Genomic DNA, 20,100 nt, shown 5'->3' with positions numbered 1-20,100 from the left:
CAAAAGGAGGCTTCATCAGCTGAGCCAAAACCACATTAAGATCCCAAACTACAGGAGGAGGTTTCAGAGGAGGATGAACATTCACAAGACCCCTCATGAAACGAGTAACCAGAGGATGAAGAGAGAGAGACCGACCCTCGAGATGCCGATGGAAAGCAGCAATAGCGCTGAGATGCACCCGAATGGAAGTCGTCTTCAGCCCGGACTGGGACAAATGCAATAAATATTCCAGAACCGAAGACACCGGAACCGAACCCGGATCCAGATAGTGCGAGGAACACCAGGAGGAAAATCTTGTCCATTTCTGAGAATAACAAAGCCGAGTCGAAACCTTACGTGAGGCTTCCAACACGTCCCGTACAGACTGAGAAACGGGAAGCGAAGTCAAGGGGAAAGGAACCAAGCCGTCAGATGTAAGGACTGAAGATTGGGATGCAACAGTGACCCCCGACTCTGAGACAGCAGAGAGGGAAAAACAGGCAGTAACAGAGGCTCCCTGACACTGAGTTGAAGAAGCAGGAGAACCAGTGCTGACGAGGCCAACGAGGCGCAATGAGAATCATAGTGGCTCTGGTCGATTTGAGATGTACCAACGTTCTCAAGATCAGAGGGAAAGGAGGAAACGCATACAGGAACCTCCCCCCCCAGTCGAGAAGAAAGGCATCGGCCTCGAGACGGTCCGGGGAGTACATCCGAGAACAATAGAGGGGCAGTTTGTGAGTCTCCGGAGAGGCAAACATATCCACCTGAGGAGTCCCCCAGCAGTCGAAGACCTCGTGCAGAACTCGGGAGTTTAGCGACCACTCGTGCGGCTGTAGAAGACGACTGAGTTTGTCGGCCAGACAGTTCCTCTCTCCCTGAATGTAAACCGCCCGGAGGAAGATGTTCTGGGAGACCGCCCATTCCCAAAGGTGCAGGGCTTCCCGGCACAGGGACCAAGAGCCCGTTCCCCCTTGCTTGTTCACATAGTACATTGCCACTTGGTTGTCCGTCCGCACAAGGACTACCTGATCGTGCAGCAGGTGGCAGAACGCGCGAGAAGCCAGAAAAATGGCACGAAGCTCCAACACATTGATGTGACAAAGACGGTCCTCCGCCGACCATAGACCTTGAGTCCGCAGACCGTCGAGATGAGCCCCCCACGCGTACTCCGAAGAGTCCGTGGTCAGGACCTTGTGATGTGGAGGGACGAGAAAGAGCAAACCCCCGGAAAGATTGGAAGAGTTGGTCCACCAACGGAGCGAGCGTCTCAAGGAAGGAATCACTGTTACAGGACTGGAGACCGGGTCATGATCCTGACGCCACTGGGAGGCCAGGGTCCACTGAGGAAGCCTCAGGTGCAAGCGGGCGAACGGCGTGACATGAACTGTCGACGCCATGTGGCCGAGCAGAATCATCAGACTCTGAGCTGATACTGAGGGCTGCAGCGAAATCCTTCAGCTCAGTCGAAGCAGGGCCTCCAACCGAGGAGGGGGGAGGAACGAACAGAGGCGAACCGTGTCCAGCACGGCCCCAATAAACTGAAGGGATTGAGCCGGGCACAATTGAGACTTGGGAAAGTTCACCTCGAACCCCAGACGTTGAAGGAAGATGATAGTCTGTCGGGTCGCTGAGATAACCCCCTCCTTGGAAGGGGCCTTGATCAGCCAATCGTCCAGGTAGGGAAAGACCTGCAGACCCTGAGAACGCAGGGCCGCCGTGACAACCACCATGCACTTCGTGAAGACTCGAGGGGACGAAGCCAAGCCAAAGGGGAGAACCCGGTATTGAAGGTGCAACTCCCCCACCTGGAACCGTAGAAACTTGCGGAAGACGGGATGCACCGGAACATGTGTATAAGCTTCCTTCAGGTCCAGGGAGCACATCCAGTCCCCTTCCTCCAACAGTGGGTACAGGACCGGAAGCGACAACATACGGAACTTCTACCAGACAAGGAACTTGTTGAGCCTCCGGAGGTCCAAAATGGGGTGCAAGTCCCCGGTCTTTTTCGGGACCAAAAAATAACGGGAGTAAAACCCCTGACCCCGTTGGTTGGGGGGCACCCGCTCGACTGCCCAGAGACTCAACAAGGCCCTGGCCTCCGAGAGGAGAAGGGGAAGTTGTGTCCGGTTGAAAGGACACGCGCCGGGAGGGCTGTCTGGAGGAGCCTCCTTGAAGTTGAGGGAGTAACCCTCCGAGATGACACGGAGCACACAAGCATCGGACGTGATCTGAGTCCAGGTCGAATGGAAAGCTCGCAGCCGGCCCCCGATTGGAAGCGGGGACAGCGACAGCGCGGAGGGGGCCCGCCCCCATCCGCTCAGAGCGTCAAAAAGACGGCGCCGGTTTGGACGCCGCTTGCGCCTGAGGCTTCTGGTGGGACGCCCTGGCCTGCTGAGGGGTTCGCCGAGGAGGAGGTCTAGAAAAAGCCGGCGTGGACTTTTGAGGGTAGCGCCGCGGGGGAGGTCGGTAAGGCCTCGGAGTGGCCACTTTGGCCTTGGGGCGGACCAACGAGGCAAAGGAGCGTTCATGATCGGACAGGCGCTTGGTAGCCGCTTCCAGGGACTCATCAAACAGTTCCGGCCCCACGCACGGCAAATTTGCCAGGCGTTCTTGTAAATTCGGGTCCATATCGACAATGCGCAGCCACGCAAGACGGCGCATGTCCACGGCAAAGGCGCAGACCCGGGACGACAACTCAAAGGCGTCGTAGACTGCATGAAACAGGAAGAGACGCAGCTGGGACAAAGTATCAATAAGCTCACTAAAGTCCTCCTTATGGGAGTCAGGCAGGACCCCGTGATAACGGGGCATAGATTTGACTAGTCGCCGCAGATAAGAAGAAAAGGTGAAGGCGCAGTTGAGCACTCTATTGGCCATCATAGAATTGTGGTAGAGGCGGCGCCCAAACTTATCTAGCGTCCGCCCCTCACGCCCGGGCGGAACCGCTGCAGAGACGCGAGAAGGCTGGGATTTCTTCAACGAGGATTCCACCAGCAAAGATTGGTGGGACAATTGCGCCTTCTCGAAGCCCTTACAGGGAACCGTGCGGTACTTCGATTCCATCTTCGAAGGGACAGCCGTGACCGCATAAGGGGACTCCAAATTGCGCAAGAACGTATGATGGAGGATCTTGTGCAAAGGCAAGCGCGGAGCTTCCCGCTGAGGAGAGGGCAAATCCTGCTCCTCCAAAAAGTCCTTCGTATATTGAGACCCCGAAAACAGGTCAAGGTCCAAGGCCTTCCCCATATCCACCACGAACCTCGAGGGTGGGGAAGAGGAGCGCGAGGCCCCTGCCGCCATTAAGGACGGAGAAGCCTCCCAGGAGTATCTGGGTTCCCACCCGGTGCCAGACTCTGAACCCCAGGAAGCTGCACCAAGGGACTTCGTCGGAGTCGGAGATCTCCGACGACCCGAGGAGCCCCTCGGGGAAGTCCCCGGGGTCCGAGGCACTGAGGTCCGCCCCCTCCTCCTCGGGGAGGAGTCCCTGGATCCCTTCCCTGCAGGGGAACGCAGAAGCCTTGGATTATCAAGGCGGAGTTCCGAAACCCCAAGGTGCTGCGCCTCCCGGGTCGGCGAGGAGCGACCGTGCCTCCGCGGAGACCCCCGAGGACGTTTGGGCTTCCGGGACCGGTGCTTCGCCCGGGGCCGACCCGAGGGCGAGAACCCGCGGGAGGACCTCGACGAGGAGGAGGAGGAAATCCTGCGAACCCGGCGCACCTTGTCCCGAGGTCGCACACTCTGCCCAGGCTGGTCCACCGCCGGGGTCGAGGTCGGGGTTGAGGCCGGGACCACCACCGGAGCCCCCCGCCCCCGTCGAGGAGCCCGAGGATGGCTTCTTTGAAGACCCTGGAGTAGAAGAAGGAAGTGAGGACTTACCCACAGTGGACTTCGGGGTCGAGGACGCAGGCTTTGACGAAGAAGGTCTCCGCGGCGAGGTCGAGGGAATCGAGGCCGAGGTCCAAGCCGGGGCCGAGGCCGAGGCCGACGTCAAGGCCTTCCCTGCCGCGGGGTCAACACTAAAGAGCTCCGCCATGCGGGCGCGCCAACGGCGGAGCGCTCGAGGCTGAAAAGTCGAGCACCGAGTGCAGGAATCAGTCGGGTGATCCGCACCCAGGCAAACAAGGCACCACCGGTGCGGATCGGTGATGGAAAACAGCCGATCACACCGGGTGCACTTTTTAAAGCCTGTCAAAGGACGGGACATGAACACGAAAAACGGCCGGGAACAAGTGAGGTCCCATGGCCACGGCTACCGGGAGCCCCCGGAGCCGGAACGAAAAACTTTTTTTTTTTTTTGACGATTTCGAACACACGAACGAACAAAAACAATAAATCAAGCACAGCGACCGAGAAAACAAACCCAGCCGCGGTGTCAGAAGGCAAAAGGCACGGAGCACAAATTCCACAGGGCTTCTGGCTCCGCAGAAAAAACTGAACTGAGGACCACGAGGTGAGGATGCGCCCTCTAGTGGGCAGGAAGGCATGCACATGCGTGGTGCAGCATAGCAAGCTTGAAACTACAATCAAGTTTGCATGAAAAGCTGTCCGCGCTGGGGCTCCCTAGATGACGTCACCCACATGTGAGAATATGCTGCCTGCTTGTCCTGGGATAAAGATATTTAACTAATATAAAGGAAAGTAGCAATTTAATAAGAATAGAATTAGAAGTGTTATATTTAAGATTGGGATGTTTTGGATTCGCTTTGGGATTTGGTTTCTACTTTGGGAAATTCCCTCAATCCTCAGATAAAGAATTTAGAAAAGGAATTAGAAATCCAGAAAGAAGAAATCAAAATTGTGAAACAAGACATTGTAGTAATAAAAACTGAAATTCAGGAAGAAAAGAAGGACTTAAAAATGGTTAAGAGTAACCAAGATTTAATTGTGAAAGATAACCTGACTATGAGAAGAAAATTGGAAGTACTTGAAAATAATAGTCGGTTTAACAATTTGCGTTTGATTAATTTTCCAAGGGTTTTGTTAATTTCTCCAGGAGATATGATAAAACGTTACTTTCTGGAAATCCTAAAAATTCCTGAGAACTCTTTGCCACCACTGTCAAGAGTGTATTATTTGCCTAAAAAAAATCAGGACTCTCAAAAAAAAGATGAGGATGGAAAACCACAGGAAAGTTCTTTGGATGTTACAGCTTTATTGGAACAATCTGATAGAGAGGTGGCTAGACCAGCCACTCTCTTACTGACTGTGGCTTTGGCTCCGGACAGAGATTGGATCCTTAAACTTTTCTTTAAAAATAGATCTAGAGATTTCCTTGGCTTCCATATCCAAATTTTTCCTGATGTTTCGAGAGAAACTCAAAAGAGAAGGAGGGAATTTTTATTATTAAAACCAGGTGTGACCCAGATAGGGGGTTTATTTTTTCTTAGATACCCTTGTAAGTGTGTAATCAGATATAGTACCTTTGAACCGGCTCATTTGATGGCTTTCCTCTCTACGAAGCACCTTGAAAAAGGAGAAACATCTGTGTCTTAATAATTAATCTAAGATCTCTTTCAGCAACAGATAATGTAATTTGGTTTAATTTGTTATTGTATTATATTCACTCCTAATTCTTTAATCTTGGATCCAATTTTGAGGACTAGTGTGGGATTAAGTTGAAGATTTTATTACCTTTTATGTAGTTTTGGTTTATTTTCAAGTTTGGGAATAATTAATGATATGTTTTCTTGATCGCACTTTTCTGTACAAGATTATATGCTTGTTAAATAATTTGAAAATTTTATAAATAAATAATAATTTAAAAAAAAAGATTGGGATGTTTTACATAGATTTTAATGAAGTATATTTTTCACAGTATGACACACTCCTCCTGATGAAGCCACAAGGGCGAAACTCAGGACTGGGTAGAGGAGCAGCATAGCACGGCATTGTGGCACTTTGTACACTTCACCAATCAAGAAGAAAAATATTTTAAAACATTTTTCAGAACGTGGTGTTAACACAAGGACTCTTTAACATCAATAACAGATAAGTGCTTTATTTCCTATTTTTATTCAAATACGAAGATACAAAGATTGATTATTATATACCACTCCATATAGAGAATAACAACAAATGAAGTATGGTGGGTTATTCATTTGCAAAATGAATAGCACAATAAAAAAAGAACATATAAGCGCGATGATGGTCCTGTGATATCTTACATCAGTTTTTGTTGTAATATTGAAGATTTTCAAGTGATCTTGTATTTTAAATGCTTGATATTTACTGTACACTTGTAAATTATAAATGAATAAAGAATTAAAAAAAAAAAAAGACTGAGCACTTAAGATAATAGTTTTTAAAGTATTGCAAATAATAAAGAGTATATGTTTTTAATAAACATAAGAAGGAAGAAGGAAGAAGATAAAATAGTTGGTAATAGTCCAGTGAGTAGATATACTGAAGGACCAACATAGTGTACTTTTTGAACTTCTACTAGCAGAAGTTTGAATACTATGTAACTTCTCACCTCTGCCATCATCTTTTTCTTGGCCTCCTGGGCCATTCTTTGCCGAGCTTTGCTAAGAATCTTAGACTGGCCACTCTTCGGTGCTAGCGAATGGGTCTGGGTCTCCTTCAACTGCTGCTGCTCTGGGGGCAACTGAGCGGTGAATGGATTTTCGATCCCATGCTCTACTGTATCATCGATGACTGCAATGAAGGAAAGCAGAAAAAAAAAATATTACCTTGCTAATATATTTTCCAGTAGATAGATGTGTCACTCTGGACAAGTGAGTTAGCAAATTTTTTACTCCATTAGATGCACCTGACCATAAGACACACCCTAGATTTAGAGGAGGAAAACAAAGAAAAAACATTCTGAACCAAATTCTCCCTGCCAGGCTCTACACCCAACCCCACAATCCTTGCCGAGTTCTGCACCCTGTCCCCCATCCCTGCCAGGCTTTGTACCATGTCCCCCCTCTGGTGGTCTAGTGCACTGTTCTTCAACCGCCGGTCCGCAGACCGGTGCCGGTCCCGGTCCGCAGGAAAGTTCTGCCGGTCCGCGCAGGGCTGGCAAGATTAAGGTGACCATAGATCACGTTTTCAGACCTCCTGTCCCGTTGTCCACACACACAGCTTCGGGACAGCGTCCCAAAGCTGTGCTCGGGGGACAACGGGACAGGCGATCATTTCCTGTCCCTACCTGTCACACACAAAAAAAAACCTCTCTCCTTCCTTTCCCCGGGTCGGCTGCTATCTTACCGCCCTGCTGCTGCTGCTAGAGCCGACAGGAAGTCTTCTTTCCGACATCAATTCTGACGTCGGAGAGGACGTTCTGGACCAGCCAATCGCTGCCTGGCTGGCCCAGAACGTCCTCTCCGACATCAGAATTGACGTCGGAAAGAAGACTTCCTGTCGGCTTTAGCAGCAGCAGGGCGGTAAGATAGCAGCTGACCCGGGGAAAGGAAGGAGGGAGGCTTTTTTATATGTGTGGCAGGGAGGGAAGGAGGTAGGCAGGCAAGCAGGCTGGCTTTAGCCAGGGAGTGAGGGAGAGAGGTAGACAGGCAGGCAGGCTGGCTTCGGGGATGGGACAAAGTGTGGAAGGCAGTGAGAGGGATATAGGAAGGAGGCACTGGGGGCACTAAAGACATGGGAAGGAGGCACTGGAGGCACTAATGACAGGAAGGGGCACTAAGGACATGGGAAAGAGGCACTGGGGGCACTAAAGACATGGGAAGGAGGCACTGGGGGCACTAAAGACAGGAAGGGACACTAAGAACATGGGAAGGAGGCACTGGGGGCACTAAAGACAGGAAGGGGCACTAAGGACATGGGAAGGAGGCACTGGGGCACTAAAGACATGGGAAGGAAGCACTGGGGGCACTAAAGACATGGGAAGGAAGCACTGGGGGCACTAAGGACATGGGAATGAGGCACTGGGGAGCACTAAGGACATGGGAAGGAAGCACTGGGGGCACTAAAGACATGGGAAGGAAGCACTGGGGGTACTAAAGACAGGAAGGGGCACTAAGGACATGGGAAGGAGGCACTGAGGGCACTAAGGACATAGGAAGGAAAGAGGGAGGGAATAGAAAGGGACAATTCTTGGGCCTGAGTGCAGAAAGAAAGAAATGAAAGAAAGGATACACAGCCAGAAGGATACGCAACCAGAGACTCATGAAATCACCAGACAGCAAAGATAGGAAAATGATTTTATTTTCAATTTAGTGATCAATATGTGTCAGTTTTGAGAATTTATATCTGCTGTCTATATTTTGCACTATATTTGTCTATTTTTCAGTAGTTACTGAGGTGACCGAGCTCGCGGAGATGGGGCGGAAACAGGGTTTTTAAATTTTAGTCTTAGTAGTTTGCCGGTCCACAAAATAATTCTTTTATTTCTGCCGGTCCACGGGAGTAAAAAGGTTGAAAAACACTGGTCTAGTGGTAGGCCGGGACAGGGCAGGCAGGACTAGTGGCTGGCAGGCAGGTAGGGATGGGACAGGGTGAGCGGGCAGGTAGGTAGGTATGTAGGCTGGCCGGCCTACCCTCCCAACGCAGGCAGCAGGAAAGCCCCAGTCTCTCCCTCCTCTCGCCCTATTTTTTATTTGGCAGGGCAGGCAGGCAGGCAGGCCCCGGCCTCTCCCTCCTCCCTCCCTCTTTTTAATTCATTAGGGCAGGCAGGCAGGCCCCAGCCTCTCCCTCACCTCCCAGGCAGCCAGGCCCTGGCCCTCTTCCTCCTCCTTGCCATCCCCCACACGTACCTTTTTTTTTTAAACTACTGGACACTGCGCCTTACTGAGAGCGGCGCACAAGGCTGGCTGGCTGCCTGGTTCCTACCACTTCCTCAGAGAACTGCCGACTGACGTAGCTGCCTCCTCTTCCATTCTCTTGTGGCATAGTGGCGCATCTGGTTGCCTGCCTGGTCCTGCGCCACTTCCCGCGAGAACTGAGGCAGCCTGGTACACCGCTATGCCGTGAGAAGAGGCAGCCGTATCAGCCAGCAGTTCTCAGAGGAAGCGTCGGGAACCAGGTATCCAGCCTGCCTTGTACGCCGCTCTCAGGGAGGCACCGCATCTAGTGAGGTGGGGCGGCAGCATTAAAATAAGGTAATGGGGGGCGCTTTGGGTATTCACCCACTATGGGGGGAAAAAAGTGTGTCTAATGGAGCAAAAAATACGGTATCAGCTTTGAAACCAACGATTGGGGTACAGTAAATGGCTGGGGACGCCGACTCCTGGCAGCTGGTATCCTCCTCCACAGGCAAGCATAGAAGACCCCCCCTTTCTCAGTTTCTTCTTCTTCTTCCTTTTCTCTCAAACAGGGCAGGGACGACTGAATGACTCCCCCCAAAGAAGCGCAGGGTGGTAGTTATTGGGGACTCCATGCTGAGGGGCACCGAGGGACCAATCTGCAGACCGGATATCAATCAAGGGAAGTTTGCTGTCTGCCTGGAGCCAGAATCCGGGATGTCACCACCTGTCTGGATAGACTTCTCAAACCCCAGGACCACTTCCCCATGCTTCTCATCCATGTCGGAACGAATGACACTGCCAGGAACATCCCGGAGAACATACCCAAAGACTTTGGAGCCCTGGGTGAGAAGCTGAGGCGGTTGGAAGCGCAGGTGGTCTTCTCATCGATCCTCCCAGTAAGAGGCAAGGGTAGAGCCCGGGAGAAGCGTATCCAGAGGACTAACGAGTGGCTACACGGATGGTGCAAGGAGATGAACTTTGGATTTCTAGACCATGGAGAGGCACTGCAGGGACCAGAAGGACTCCACCTGACCAGAAGAGGTAAGAACGTCTTCGGACGACGACTAGCCCGCCTACTTCGAAGGGCTTTAAACTAGATAAGTTGGGGGAGGGTGCCCACTCACACTCCGGAGCAGTAAGTAACTATCCTGAGGAGGTGAGTCGCCACTCTGAGTCCGAGGTAAGTACACACACTGAAAACAATACATTAGGGGTCACACTAACTCAGGCGGGAAACTCTGCACAGGGACGTAGCAAACATAAAGTATGGAGGGCTATGTATGTCAATGCACACAGTTTGGGCAATAAAATTCTGGATTTAGAGACGGAAATAATGAACGCCAACCTAGACGTAGTGGCGATATCCGAGACTTGGTTCACGGACTCACACGGGTGGGATATGGTTATACCGGGTTACAAATTACTTCGTCGAGACAAGGAGGGCAAGTTAGGAGGAGGGGTAGCTCTATACACTAGAGAAGACATCAAAACTACCATAATCACAGATGTCAAGTACACCGGGGAATCCCTCTGGATGAACCTGGCTAAAGGAAACGAAAAATGCCTGTATCTTGTTGTGGTAAACAGACCTCCAAGCAACAGGAAGACAAGGATATGGAATTAATCGAAGACATGTAAAACATCACTTTGCGTGGGGACACAGTACTGTTAGGGGACTTCAATATGCCCGATGCAGATTGGAACGCACTTTCCGCAACAACCAGCGGCAGCAGAAGGTTGTCAACCTCCATAAAGAGTGTATGGCTCAAACAATTGGTATTGGAGCCCACTAGGGACCAGGCGATACTGGACCTGGTACTCACCAACGGAGAAAGCGTATCGGAAGTTTCGGTAGGTGATACGCTGGCTTCCAGCGACCATAACATGGTATGGTTCAACCTTAGGAAAGGTTTCACCAGATCAAACACAACAACAAAGGTCCTCAACTTTCAGGGCACTGACTTCAAACGCATGGGAGATTTCGTCCGTCGGGCACTGCAAGACCAAGCTGAAACCAATAATGTAGAGGCTATGTGGTCAAACCTGAAATCTACCCTATATGCAGCAACAAATCGCTATATAAAAACAGTAAGCAAACGACGGAGAAATAACAGACTCCGGTGGTTGACTACAGAAATCTCGGACCTCGTTATAAAAAAGAAAAAAGCATTTGTTTCCTACAAACAATCAGGAAGAGGAGAGGCAAAAGAAGACTATCTGGCCAGGTCCAAAGCTGTCAAAACGGCAGTCAGAGAGGCCAAGCTTCGAATAGAAGAGAATCTAGCAAAGGATATTAAGAAAGGGGATAAATCCTTTTTCAGGTACATCAGTGAGAGGAAAAGAAACACAGATGGGATAGTATGCCTTAGGAAAGCAGACGGGACTTATGCAGAATCAGATTCCGATAAAGCCGAACTACTAAACGAATACTTCTGCTCAGTCTTTACCTGCGAGGCGCCGGGGTCCGGACCACAGTTGCAAGCAAGGCAAAACTCAGAAGACCTGTTCTGGAATTTCGAGTTTACACCCAGCAGCATATACTGCGAACTATCAAGACTCAAAGTGAACAAAGCCATGGGTCCAGACAATCTACACCCCGGAGTGCTTAGAGAGCTGTGTGATGTCCTGGCAGAGCCGTTATCCATGCTCTTCAATCTTTCCTTCAGTACGAGAAGAGTTCCCTTGGAATGGAAAACAGCTAATGTCATCCCATTCCACAAAAAGGGCTGCAGGACAGAGGCTGAGAATTACAGACCGGTGATTCTCACATCCATAGTGAGTAAACTCATGGAAACACAAATTAACCATAAATTAGATACGATCCTGGACGAGAAGAATCTACGGGATCCCCGCCAACATGGATTTACCAAGGGAAGATCCTGCCAATCCAATCTAATTAGCTTCTTTGACTGGGTAACAAGGAAGCTGGATGTGGGGGAGTCCCTAGACGTCGTGTACTTGGACTTTAGTAAAGCTTTTGATAGCGTCCCACACCGCAGACTATTGAGCAAGATGAAATCAATGGGACTGGGAGAAACATTAACTGCATGGGTCAATGATTGGCTAAACGGTAGACTTCAGAGAGTGGTGGTGAACATTAGAGGTGACCAGTGGAGTGCCGCAGGGCTTGGTCTTGGGCCCGATCCTTTTCAACATATTCATAGGAGATCTGACTCAGGGGCTTCAGTGTAAAAATCACATTATTCGCCGATGACGCCAAACTATGCAACATAGTAAGTAAGAGCACTTTGCCAGACAGTATGACGCAGGACCTACTTCTATTGGAACATTGGTCCTCGACTTGGCAGCTAAGCTTCAATGCTAAAAAATGTAAGGTCATGCACCTTGGCAGCAGGAATCCGTGCAGAACTTACACACTAAATGGTGAGACTTTAGCTAGGACTAAGGCAAAACGTGATTTGGGGGTGATCATTAGCGAAGACATGAAGACTGCCAATCAAGTGGAGAAGGCTTCATCGAAGGCAAGACAAATGATGGGTTGTATCCATAGACGTTTTATCAGCCGGAAGCCCGAAGTTATAATACCATTGTACAGATCCATGGTGAGGCCTCATCTGGAATATTGTGTACAATTCTGGAGGCCACATTACCAAAAAGATGTGCTGAGAGTTGAGTCGGTTCAACAAATGGCCACCAGGATGGTCTCGGGACTCAAAGATCTCCCGTATGAGGAAAGGCTGAATAAATTGCAGCTATACTCAGCTGCAGACAAGGGATAGCTCTGCAGACCCATTTCGAAATTTCGAGTTTACACCCAGCACTGTCCACTTTGAACTATCTAATCTCAAGGTTAACAAAGCAATGGGGCCAGACAACCTACACCCCAGGGTACTCAGGGAATTAAGTGACGTCTTGGCGGAACCACTATCAGCGCTCTTCAATCTCTCCCTTAGTACAGGTAAAGTCCCATTGGACTGGAAAACGGCTAACGTCATTCCACTCCACAAAAAAGGATGCAGGACAGAGGCTGCTAACTACAGACCAGTGAGTCTCACATCAATAGTGAGCAAGCTAATGGAAACTCTAATCAAACGCCAATTGGATACGATCTTAGACGAGGAGAATCTACGAGATACGCGTCAACATGGATTTACTAAGGGGAGGTCCTGCCAATCTAACCTAATCAGCTTCTTTGACTGGGTGACAGGGAAGCTGGATGTTGGGGAGTCCCTAGACATCGTATACTTGGATTTCAGCAAAGCATTCGATAGCGTGCCACACCGCAGGTTGTTGAACAAGATGAGCTCTATAGGATTAGGAGACACATTGACAGCATGGGTTAGGGACTGGCTTGGAGGTAGGCTTCAGAGGGTGATGGTGAACGGCACCCCCTCCGAAAAGATGGAGGTGATCAGTGGAGTGCCGCAGGGCTCGGTCTTGAGCCCGATCCTATTCAACATCTTCATAAGGGACTTGGCTGAGGGACTTCAAGGTAAAATAGCGCTATTCGCCGATGACGCCAAACTATGCAATGTAGTAGGCAGGAACACGTCAGACCAAAGCACAGGGCCAGACGGAAACTCAATGCCTGACAGTATGGTGCACGACCTACTCCTACTGGAGCACTGGTCCAGGACCTGGCAACTCAGTTTCAATACCGAAAAATGTAAAGTCATGCACCTGGGCAGCCAAAATCCATGCAAGACGTACATCTTTAATGGTAAAATCCTACAAAGGACTGTAGCAGAACATGACTTAGGGGTGATCATCAGTGAGGACATGAAGACTGCCAAGCAAGTGGAGAAAGCTTCATCTAAGGCTAGACAAATCATAGGTTGTATACGTAGGGGTTTCGTCAGCCGGAAGCCCGAAGTCATTATGCCATTGTATAGATCCATGGTGAGACCCCATCTGGAGTACTGTGTACAATTTTGGAGGCCGCATTACCGCAAAGATGTGCTGAGACTTGAGTCGGTCCAGCGTATGGCCACCCGGATGGTCTCGGGGCTCAAGGATCTCCCGTATGAGGAAAGGCTGAAAAAATTGCAGCTATACTCACTCGAGGAACGCAGAGAGAGGGGGGGACATGATCGAGACGTTCAAATATCTCACGGGCCGTATAGAGGTGGAGGAGGATATCTTCTTTTTCAAAGGCCCCACGGCAACAAGAGGGCATCTGTGGAAAATCAGGGGCGGGAAACTACATGGTGACACCAGGAAATACTTCTTCACCGAGAGGGTGGTTGATCACTGGAATAATCTTCCACTGCAGATGGTCGAGGCCAGGAGCGTGCCTGATTTTAAGTGAAAATGGGATCGCCACGTGGGATCTCTTCACAGAGAAAGGTAGGGGAGGGTTATTGGGGTGGGCAGACTTGGTGGGCCGTGGCCCTTATCTGCCGTCTATTTCTATGTTTCTATATTACTCACTCGAGGAACGTAAAGAGAGAGGAGACATGATAGAGACGTTTAAATATATCACGGGCCGTATTGAGGTGGAGGATGATATTTTCTTTCTTAAAGGTCCCTCAGCCACAAGAGGGCATTTGCTGAAAATCAGAGGTGGGAAATTTCATGGCGACACCAGGAAGTATTTCTTCACCGAACGGATGGTTGATCATTGGAATGATCTTCCGCGTCAGGTGATTGAGGCCAGCAACGTGCCGGATTTTAAGAGGAAATGGGATACACATGTGGGATCTCTAGGGGGTTAAAATCAAGGGGGGTAGGTCATTGGAGTGGGCAGACTTGATGGGCTATGGCCCTTTTCTGCCGTCATCTTCTATGTTTCTATCTCCTCATGGCCGCGAGCCTGTGCAGAAGTAATCCATTCCAGATTTTTTTCTATAACCCTCCTATTTCACTGAGCAAGATTGAGAAGCATCCGTGAGAATGAGAGGTACATCGATTAAATGGTTCATGAGGTGTCAAAGATTTCCAGCAGTGGGAAAGAAGAGGCTGTGCTGAGGGAAGACAGCTGAACTCGGATTACAGAACACTGCAAGATTGGTACTGTGACTACCCCCACCCTTGAACTGAAGAATCGGTATGCTGTCCTGGAAGTGGTGGAAATGAGAGCATTCCAAGGAGAGGAAGGACCAGAGCCTGAAATCCCCCAAAGTACTGGATCTGTGACTATTAGGAGACGTAAGGTAATGGTAGTTGGCAATTCCCTTCTGAGGGGTACAGAAGCATCCATCTGCAGACCAGACATGATGTCACGAGAAGGATGCTGTCTGCCTGGTGCCAAAATCCAAGATGTTACAGAGAGCTTGCCAAGACTCATCAAGCCTGATGACTACTATCTGATGCTGCTCATCCAGATTGACACTAACAATACTGCCAGGTACCCCTGCGAACGTGTCAAAAGTGACTTTGTGGCTCTGGGCGAGAAGGTGAAGCAGTCAAGTGCGCAGGTGGTAAAGGCCTGGGCAGAGAAGCTCGCATCCTGGAGATGAATGCGTGGCTACGTGGATGGTGTTTTCAAGAGAGTTTTGGCTTCTTGGACCATGGGATGATCTTGCAAAGGCTGCTGAGCAGGGATGGTGTGAATCTATCAAAGAAGGGAAGTGTCTTCGCCAGCAGGCTGGCTAATCTACTGAAGAGGGCTTTAAACTAGAAGTGATGCAGTGGGGTGATCAAAGCTCCCGGGTGAGTATAAGACATCAGGTAAGTAAATCACTGAATACCTCTACAAGGATGGGAAAAAGGGGCAATGTTTTCTATTGCAAATGCAAGTAGTGTCTCACTTCTGGCTCACCACACAATTGTTTCCCACGTATTCACCTTTATAGGACCCCCAGGGACTCCTGAAGAAGACTTTTTGTCAAAACACGGACCATGTTGGGTCCTGTATGCCTAGAGGACTAGGTCCTTTAAGGCTTTTATGTGGATGAATTTATTTTTATGTGGATGAAATTATTTTATGTGGATGATTTCAGCGTACCTTTGGAACTTTGACACTTTCAAATAAAGTCCTTTAGGAACATCGTCACTCTATAGAGTTTTTTTTGTTTTTTCTGGATTTTCTTCTCTGTGGATATTTCGGGGTTAATTCCTTTTGTTTTTCACAGAGATCCATGACTGGGATGTAGTTAAACCAGGCTATAATCTTTGCAGGAAAGACAGAGGAGGAAGAAAAGGAGGAGGAGTAGCGTTATATGTTAAAGGTCATATTAAAGCCACACAATTGCAGGATTTGCAGGGCAAGGAAGAGGCACTGTGGATCAATTTGGAAAGAGGGAATGGTGAATATATTTACATTGGTGTGATATACAGACCTTCACAGATGGAAGAAGTAAATAGAGATTTAATAGAATATTCAGAATATATCTAATTTAATAGAATTTATCTAATTTAATAGAATTATCTAATTTAATAGATTTAATAGAATATTCAGAATATATCTAAAAAAGGGGAAGTATTGCTAATAGGTAATTTTAACATGCCAGGTGTTGATTGGGGTATCCTTATTGTGGGGTCTTCTAGAAGTAGGTTCTGGATTCTCTATAAGGAGAACTGTTCCAGCAGTTAGTAATGGAACCTATACGGGATGGGGTCTACTGAACTTAGTGTTTACAAACGGGGAAAGTGTTTCTGATGTTACAATTGGTGATCATCTGGCATCAGTGATCACTGCATGGTACGGTTTAATATTAAGACGGGTATAAAGAGGGCTCATTCAAAAGCAAAGGTTCTAGACTTTTTAAAAAAATAACTTTGTTCGGATGGGGGTTTACATCAAGGAATTATTGTCTGGATGGAAATGTCTGGAAGAAGTGGAAATGCGGTGGGAAAAACTGAAAGAAGCGATTTTAAGGGCAACAAATCTTTTTGTGAGGCAAATAAGTAAAAGTAAGAGGAAAAGAAGGCCGCTTTGGTTCTCAAAAGTAGTAGCTAAGAAAGTAAGGAATAAGCAGTTAGCTTTCATAAACTACAAAAGATCGCAGAAAGAAGAAGACAAACAAAAATATCTGGAAAAGTTAAGAGAGGCTGGTCGTGTAGTTAGAAAAGCAAAGATGCAAATGGAAGAAAAAAATAGCTGACATGGTAAAACGGGGAGACAAGATATTTTTCAGATATATTAGTGATAGGAAGAAGTGCAAAAGTGGCATTGTGAGACTCAAAGGTGAAGGGGAGGAATATGTAGAAGCTGATAAAGAAAAGGCCAAATTGAAAACCACTTAGAATTTATGATTAGCATTTTATCAAAATTTTAAAAAACTTGAAACTTAACACTTAAACTTAAACTTAACACTTAAACTTGAAACTTGCTCTGTGTTCACAGATGAAGCGCCGGGAGCGGGACCGCAGAAGACGAACATGAATAGGGATGAAGGCGTAATAGATCCTGATCGATTTTCAGAGGGTTGTGTTCGTGAGGAGCTAGCTAAAATAAAGGTAGACAAAGCGATGGTGCCAGATAATATACATCCGAGGGTGCTGAAGTAACTTAGGGAAGTTCTGGTAGCTCCACTGACTGACCTTTTCAACGAGTCTCTACAGTCGGGAGTGGTACCAGAGGACTGGAGAAGGGCGGATGTGGTCCCTCTCCACAAAAGTGGAAGTAAGGAAGAAGTAGGGAATTATAGGCCAGTAAGTCTGACTTCTGTGGTAAGCAAATTAATGGAAATACTTTAAAAAAAAAATAATAATTCTTTATTAATTTTTATTACCAACAAAAAGTGCAACACAATGTTCACATCAGTAATAATAATTAAGCACTTAAATACAATCAGTATTAGTATAACAATATATGCCCTCCCCCCACAATTATTTATTTATTTATTAAATTTTCTACACCGTTCTCCCAGGGGAGCTCAGAACAGTTTATATGCATTTATTCAGGTACTACCTTAAAAATCACCCTAAAGATACATTCCCACCCCACCCCGGATGTGTCTGAATTACACCAATAAAAGAAGGCTAAAAGAACTATAACAATTTTACAAAAGATGTTAATAGACCCCATACTAAATTAAATATCTTTGAATGCCCTAAAATGTCGGCATTCATCTTTTCATACCTGTAACTTAAACATAAGCTCGTCCACTAAAAGGAAAAATTAAGACGATCACAGTTTTTCCAATTTCGAGTTATCATCTGTATGGCTACCCCAGTCATAATCAGAAAAAGCCGGCATTTATAACGATCCATGGGGGGGCTTAACATACAGTATATTACTGGGCGTATAGAGGTGAAAGATGATATCTTCAGTCTTACAGGGCCCTCGGTAACCAGAGGACACTCGCTGAAAATCAGGGGAGGGAAATTTCGGGGTGATGCTAGGAAGTACTTCTTCACCGAAAGGGTGGTCGATCATTGGAACGAGCTGCCTCAGCGGGTGATTGAGGCCAGCAGCGTGTTAGATTTCAAGAGAAAATGGGATATTCATGTGGGATCTCTAGGAGAGTAAGAATCAGGGAGTGAATCATTGGTATGGGCAGACTCGATGGGCTATGGCCCTTTTCTGCCGTCAATTTCTATGTTTCTATGTTTCTAATGTTCCACATATAATTACCACATAAGTCAATGGAATTGTCGATTCCAATATGAGGTTAATCTGGCCCCATATTGACTTCCAAAAGTTGAGTATCAAAGGACACTAAAACAACAGATGATCCAATGTCCCGATGTCTAGATGACAGTGCCAGCATCTACCATATTTTCACGCATATAACACGCGCGTTATACACGATTTTACAAACCGTGCATAACCATGCATGTTATATGCGTGAGCGCGTTGTACAAATTTTTTTTTACATAGTTTCCCCCCCCTCGACGTCCGATTCATCCCCCAGCCCTGAAAGCCTGATGCCCCACCCCGAAGGACCACTCGCACCCCCACCCTTAAAGAAGCAAAATGCTGATCTAGGCTGTCAAGTTTATCTAATATGCATTGCAGTTTACCTCCAAGAGTAGCCTCCAAGGCAGCCTGTATCTCCGCAGCCACTTCAGCCACCCATACCGAGCTGGGGGTCATCGGGGTTGGTCCGCCATCTTGGATTCAGCTGGCCCAGATTTTCCACTCTTTTCTTGTTAATTTGGTGGCCATGAATGCCGCAGATCTGCTTCACGTGTTGCAGAGCTGCAAGTGCTTGCTGCTAACAGCCCTGCTGCTTCCTCTGCCCGGTCTGATGTCAGAGAAGGGGCGGGACCGGGCAGAGGAAGCAGCAGGGCTGTTAGCAGCAATCACTTGCAGCTCTGCAACACGTGAAGCGGATCTGCAAATTTTCAGCAATTTTCTTCCGCGTTCCCTCGCTATATATGTACTATTTATGAGTTTATATACTAAGGGCAAGCCAGTCAGAAGATCTGCGGCATTCATGGCCACCAAATTAACAAGAAAAGAATGTGGAAAATCTGGGCCAGCTGAATCCAAGATGGCGGACCACGTGGGCTTGCCTACCCCGATGACCCCCAGCTCGGTATGGGTGGCTGAAGTGGCTGCGGAGATACAGGCTGCCTTGGAGGCTACTCTTGGAGGTAAACTGCAATGCATATTAGATAAACTTGACAGCCTAGACCAGCGTTTTGCTTCCTTAAGGGTGGGGGGGCCAGCAGTCCTTCGGGGTGGGGCATCAGGCTTTCAGGGCTGGGGGATGAATCGGACGTCGGGGGGACAGGACTTCAAGTGCAGGGCGGCGACAGGAGAGTCGAGGTGGCAAGCAGCATGTGTGGTATACGCTTGTGCGCGCTATATATTAATTTCTTTACATAAATTTAGGTTTCCCGCACGCTATACCCGTGTGCGCGTTTTATACGGGTGCGCGGTATATTCATGAAAATACGGTATTAGATTTAGACCTGTCCAACTTTTGTAACCTAACAGGGGTCCAAAAAGATCTATGTAACAAGAAAAACCAGGTTTGTCTCATAGATGCTGACGTTGTACATCTCATCCTCCAAGTCCAAATACGAGAATATCGGAAAGAGCGAGAACCAGAAGGCCTTGAGCATGCGCAGATGCTCAAGGTCCAGGCAAGAGGCAGGAACTTCTTTCACTGGTACCGGCATGTCCTGTGGGCTGTGTGCCGGTGCCAGATGGGGGTAAGGTTGAATGCTGTTCGGGCGGGGGGGGGGGCGGTTCGCACGAGGGGGAGCGATGCAGGTTCCTGGGGGGGGGGGATGCTCGCAAATCAAGTCAACGCTCGGTTTGTGACACAAGATTTGCAAGAATGTTTTGCTCGTCTTGCAAAACACTCGCAAACCGCGTTACTCACAAACTGAGGTTTGACTGTATATATTTTACTTTGAAAATTATATTTTTATATATTTTAAACCTGAAGAAATCCTGAGAAGACAACATCTGCAGTCTGACCTCTCTGATCTTTAAGCTAGGCAACTCTCTCTACTCTGTGGAACTCGGAGGGGGGAGGGGTAGCCCCTCTTTCTTCTGTTCTGACAGGGACCAAAGACTTTTCGGCATATGTTGCTAGCAGAAATGCAGGCTGAC

The 20,100-nt window shown here is 48.2% G+C and overlaps 1 protein-coding gene across 6 annotated transcripts in view; it reads right to left on the bottom strand.

Annotated features, from left to right (window-relative positions):
• Positions 1-20,100, bottom strand: part of STK36 (serine/threonine kinase 36) — a 393,543-nt gene that overhangs the window by 275,919 nt on the left and 97,524 nt on the right. For all 6 annotated transcript variants that reach the window (XM_033944781.1, XM_033944780.1, XM_033944785.1 and 3 more), the window contains exon 8: positions 6,455-6,636. In XM_033944781.1, the coding sequence (XP_033800672.1) occupies positions 6,455-6,636 (182 nt within the window). The remainder of the gene's footprint in view (positions 1-6,454; positions 6,637-20,100) is intronic.

The sequence above is a fragment of the Geotrypetes seraphini genome, chromosome 5, assembly GCF_902459505.1.
Source record: "Geotrypetes seraphini chromosome 5, aGeoSer1.1, whole genome shotgun sequence".
In the NCBI taxonomy this organism is placed as follows: Eukaryota; Metazoa; Chordata; class Amphibia; order Gymnophiona; family Dermophiidae; genus Geotrypetes; species Geotrypetes seraphini.
Note: the sequence above shows the minus strand (reverse complement) of the source record. Positions and strands in the feature narration are given on the sequence as shown.